Here is a 5,090-nt window from a genome sequence, read left to right as displayed (position 1 = left end):
TTCCCTTTTTCATTTCTCTCTCTTTCATCGCCTCCCCGTGCCTATCTTTTTATAGGTACTGAATGTTAAACGTCTCATACTGTCACAGACTGAAATGTCTGAAAAATGAAGAGAGATGGCAGTGCTCGTTTAGATGCCGTTATATTATCCTAAAATTTTTCTGTGTGAAGAATACAAGAGGGAACAAAATGTTAATATTAAATAATATCTTTTGGAAATATTGTCGTACTAGATTTACAAAGAAATATGTTATGTAAATTATTATGTTGACATATAGAAATTTGAATAGCACAAAGTAGAATAGCACAAAGGTGTTCATGCAAAAGTACCGATCTTTTTGTTAAGGAAAGATCGATTTAAAATTGGAAATATATTTCAAAATGAAAAGAGCGACGATATAGTTTTGAAACTGTATATATATCTAAATATATTTAATATATTTATAATATGATAACTTTTTTATTAGTTTTATTTATATCTGAAGATTTGATACAATAAGGGGTTTATGAACTCCTAAAGTAAAGAAAAATGATTTGTTTGAAGTATTTTATTAATCGGAAAAATATATAACACAAACACTCTTTATATATTCCTACATTTTGTAAGTGATAAATGTGAGTGCGTGAAATCTTTTTTCTCTCAGTATAGCTGTCGTACACGGTGATGATTTGTAACCGAAAGTAGCTTTCTGAAAAGATATGCTGAATTTTGAATGAACAATGAACGTCTCTCTTTCCCTCTATCTCTCGCTCTTTCTCATCTCTCCTTCCCTCGATCCTGCTCTTTCCTCCCTCTGGATACCGACATGCAACGAGCGGGCAGGTTCAACGAACCCGGGATGACGTGACACCGCCACGCTGGGAATTTATTATCTGAAGCCCGTTGTTCAACGACCCTCGCTTTTTTCGCGTGCACCGCGGATTTGAGCGCGTTCTTGGCTTAGTTTCTTCCCGATTTCCCCCGGCGCACCGTCATCGCGCGGTCACGGATGACGTATCCCCCGTACCGCGATGGGTTTTTCGCGGTGGACGTTTGTCGCGCGTGACGCCGGTTTGACGCTCGTATCGCCAGCGAGCGAACGGATGCGTGCGAAACATTTTAGGAATATATGCAGAATGATGTAATTTTGCAATAGCGCTCGACGTTTCGACATATATGTACGAAATATGGAGGTGCCATGGGTTCCAATGGAATTTTTATGTCGCTTCATGGATTATTTCCACGTTTACAAATCCTTGATAAACCGCAGGTTATAAAAACATATATTCTTCCGTAAACGATTATTTTATTCTCTTTTCCTATATCGACTAGATAATTCACACAAATTAGCGGTAAAGAATCAAACTTTTCTAATTTAGAGATATATTCTACGAATAATCAATTTATAATATATGACTAATATGACTAATGCAGAGTTAAGTTTTTCTACGATATAAACGGCGAATGCGAGTCGGGCGCGGGACGTGGTGCGCAATAAAACTTAAGACGTGTCTTCAAATGTAACGGACATTTCGGCTCTTTTTTTGAGCCATCTTCAGCATTTATTAAGCTTCTTGAGGAGCGGTCGTGACAAGCGAGAGCTGGTAAGCACGATTATAGTGGACATTTTCAAAATACTAAACTCAGGTAGAAATTTGAACAATGCATTTGCCATGCTGTGTGTATGTATATAATACGCACTTTTAATAGTCGAGCCTCCTTACATTTGACTAGGGTTGTTACTCTTCGACAGCTTTGAAGCATAGTCGAATATATACATACACATGGCATGGCAAATGCATTGTTCAAAATTCTACCTGAGTTTAGTATCTTGGAAATGTCCACTATATAATCATGCTTACCAGCTCGCTTGTCACGACCGCTCTTCCAAAAGAGAGCTTCCTACCTCGAGCTCTGCAGGAATAGAAAATAGAATCCTTTTTCTTAATAAATGCTGAAGATGGCTCAAAGGAAGAGCCGAAATGTCCGTTACATTTGAAGACACGTTTTAAGTTTTATTACGCACCACGTCCCGTGCCTGACTCGCATTCGCCGTTTATATCGTTGACATTTTCACGAGTCTAATTATATTATTAAGTTTTTCTCTCTCTTTCTCTCTCTCTCTCTCTAACAAGGACATGTAAAGCATTTCTTGATGTAATTTTTAATGTGTACTAAATATATTATATAAAAAAACTGTATTATATATTACTAAATTTTTCAAAATTTATTAATCTGCTTATTACGTTGTTTTGTAAAATGTCTTTTGTATATTTTAAAAATTCCTTGGTTGCCAAGTTGTCCCAAGTTTGTAGTGAATTTAAGGCTAAAATATTAAAAAAAAATTATCTCCGTGTAGGAACTATTGGTGCTTATAACCAACGAAATTGGTTGAGGTAACCAAGAAACTGGTATTCCGATTGGTCACCCAGTCACCCAGAAATTAGTTCTCACAACCAATGACCGTAGCTAGTTTAACCAAGTTCTTGGTGAATTCGGTAAAAACCAAATACTATTGGTTGCTCCAACTACGGCAGTCTAACCACGTGCCGTTGTTATATGTAACCAAGAAATCCAGCTGGCGCATATATAACCGAGGCACGTGGTTGAGCCGACCATTTTCTTCAAGATTTTCTTGGTTATCTCAACCAAGTCTTTTTTCCGTGAGCTATAAGGAAAATTTAAACTATAACAAATATTTACATCCCCACTAAAGGATCTAATCATATCTCTTTCTTCGACCTTTTATAAAGTATTGAACGCTTGTTGAAACAGTTTCGTATTTAGAACCAAACAATACGCGATACAGAACAGTTATAAAGAAGAGAGAAAAGTGCGAGCATTGAAATATTACATTTTAAAAATATTTAACATACAGAGCAATTATTGTGACAAAATTTACACGGAAAATCATAAGAAGAATTAAGAGAGCAGTTATTTTGTGAATATAATATAGATAAATATAATACAATATGGCAGATGTTCAAAGCACAAACTCAACAGATATAAATGATCAAGCTGTCAACACAACAAATGTAAAAGATCGATATATAACGCCTAAGGAAACGATACATTTGGACCTCTTAACGACATGCGATGGCATGCGTAAAAAGCAGTAAGTACACACTCAAAAGTTTTAGATTAAAAGACTGATGTAATAGACAGAGAAATAGTGATCATCAGTAGCTAATTCACAATTTTGCGTTTCTAATCATATTTTTCTTTATTTTAGTTATTTTTAACCGAACATAATGGATTTTTTGTTTTTGCACATATGAATTTTTTTAGGCATATACACACACGCATATTATATATCATATATTTTACACTAAGAACGTTGACTTCTTACTCGTTTCTAAATTGTCATAAATTTCCTAAATCGTTTCGCGTACAATCAAAATGTTCATAATGGGACAACTGCAGTTGTCTTATTATAAAACAATTATTATTATAGAACGGTTATTTTGACGAAAAACGATGTCATTCGGAGATGCTTTCCAAAAGATTCATAATTCATGCTCAGAATGAGATTTTCTTATTTGTGAAACTATTTTTTATATTCTATTTTTTATATTCCTTATTCATAATCTTGTTTCAATCTCAATTATCAATTCTAATAAGGATTATCAGATATATAGCTTCTGTTTATAATCGTATAAGAAAAATAAAAGATTTCGAAAAACGATAAACGAACGAGGTGTCGCGCCAATGTTGAACACCGAAATGTCAAGGATATTATTGTTACCAAACGTAAACAAGTATAGTTAATAAATTGCCGCATTAAGCGAAATGCGAGGAAATTTTTAAATCGAGGAACGTACTCTTGTGATATGAAAGAGGTCAGTCGGCAGATGAAAAGAGAAAGATTTTCCAGCGCATCGTTGTCGCACGAGTCTCTTCGGCGTTGCGAAACGCCATTTCTCGGCGTAACGCACCGCACGCCAGGCTTAATTGCCGTCGCGAAATAACTCCCATGAGACGTCATTGTTATTATGAAGCTTGCTCGTCGCGTTCGCACCAAGCAGGCGAACGCCTGCCTAGAACTCCGCGTCACCTCGCTTTAACGACTTTGCGCGCAGATCCCACGACACGGACCGCCGAAATTCGTCTACCCGATGATTCGCTAAAGTGAATTTTTATGGGATACCTCGTGAATGCCTCGTGAAACATTAAATTCGGGCTAATCTCGCTAGCGTCTCGTATCCGCGATAAAACCGTCTCGACGTACAATCAACGCCTCTTTTCTTTACATCAACGTCGCGCGCCGGCAATCTAGATCTGGAGAACGCAATTAGCACGTTTAGCACCGGCGATAATTCCGCAGTTTCGTTCGCAGAATCTACGCTAATGGTTTATCGCGGCCACGCGAAAAGACTCCAAACGAAATCGGCGCGCCAGCTCCGTGTGTAGCATAAAATTTTATAACGGTCACATCGAAAATTGTATTTCAAAGGTTTTCGTCGAAAACGTTTTAATTTCTATCCGAATTATATATAGCTGTGCATTAACGTGACAATGATATCTTAGTTAAAAAAAAGAATCTTCTTTTTAAACGTTATATAGAATTTTTGTTAAAAAATGTAGGACGCGGAAAATCAAGTGACGCGTCTTTTCTGAAAGTGCGATATTTCAATGTTTGCAGAGTGGAAAGCTCAGCGCTGCAGTTGGTGTGCCCGCTGGATTCTCGCCCGGTGCAGCTAATCTTCCGAGGATTGCAGGTGGTCAAGGAGAAGCGAGTGCTCCTTCGAGATGTCTCGGGAGTCGTCAAGCCAGGCGAATTATTGGCCGTTATGGGCCCTTCAGGTACGAAACAGTGTTATACATTATTTGAATAAATTTTTATTTGATTACGAATAACGAATAATTTTTTTATTTTTTATTTGTTGATAATAGAATTATTTATCATTAAAATTATTCGTTATTTACAATTAAATATGTTTATTCGTTATTTTTTATTCGAAAATAAAACAAAGTATATAAAAAATTTTGTTAACAAATTATAATATTTTGTGAACGTAAAGTTATAATTTATTAATTAGTATTTTTAATGTCAAATAAATAATTAAAACTAAAGAAATTAAACAAATTTACAATCAATAAAATAAAAAACA

The 5,090-nt window shown here is 35.8% G+C and overlaps 1 protein-coding gene across 1 annotated transcript in view; it reads left to right on the top strand.

The window, feature by feature from the left end:
- Window positions 1–3,024: 3,024 nt before the first annotated feature.
- Window positions 3,025–5,090, top strand: part of LOC112460761 (ABC transporter G family member 21) — a 21,586-nt gene continuing 19,520 nt past the window's right edge. Inside the window, exons 1-2 of the mRNA XM_025025595.1 lie at window positions 3,025–3,094; window positions 4,622–4,782. Of these exons, the coding sequence (XP_024881363.1) occupies window positions 3,081–3,094; window positions 4,622–4,782 (175 nt within the window). The 5' untranslated portion in view covers window positions 3,025–3,080. The remainder of the gene's footprint in view (window positions 3,095–4,621; window positions 4,783–5,090) is intronic.

This window comes from Temnothorax curvispinosus, unplaced genomic scaffold (genome assembly GCF_003070985.1).
Source record: "Temnothorax curvispinosus isolate PA1 unplaced genomic scaffold, ASM307098v1 QBEX01010795.1, whole genome shotgun sequence".
Classification (NCBI taxonomy): Eukaryota; Metazoa; Arthropoda; class Insecta; order Hymenoptera; family Formicidae; genus Temnothorax; species Temnothorax curvispinosus.
This window is presented reverse-complemented; position numbering and strand designations above follow the sequence as displayed.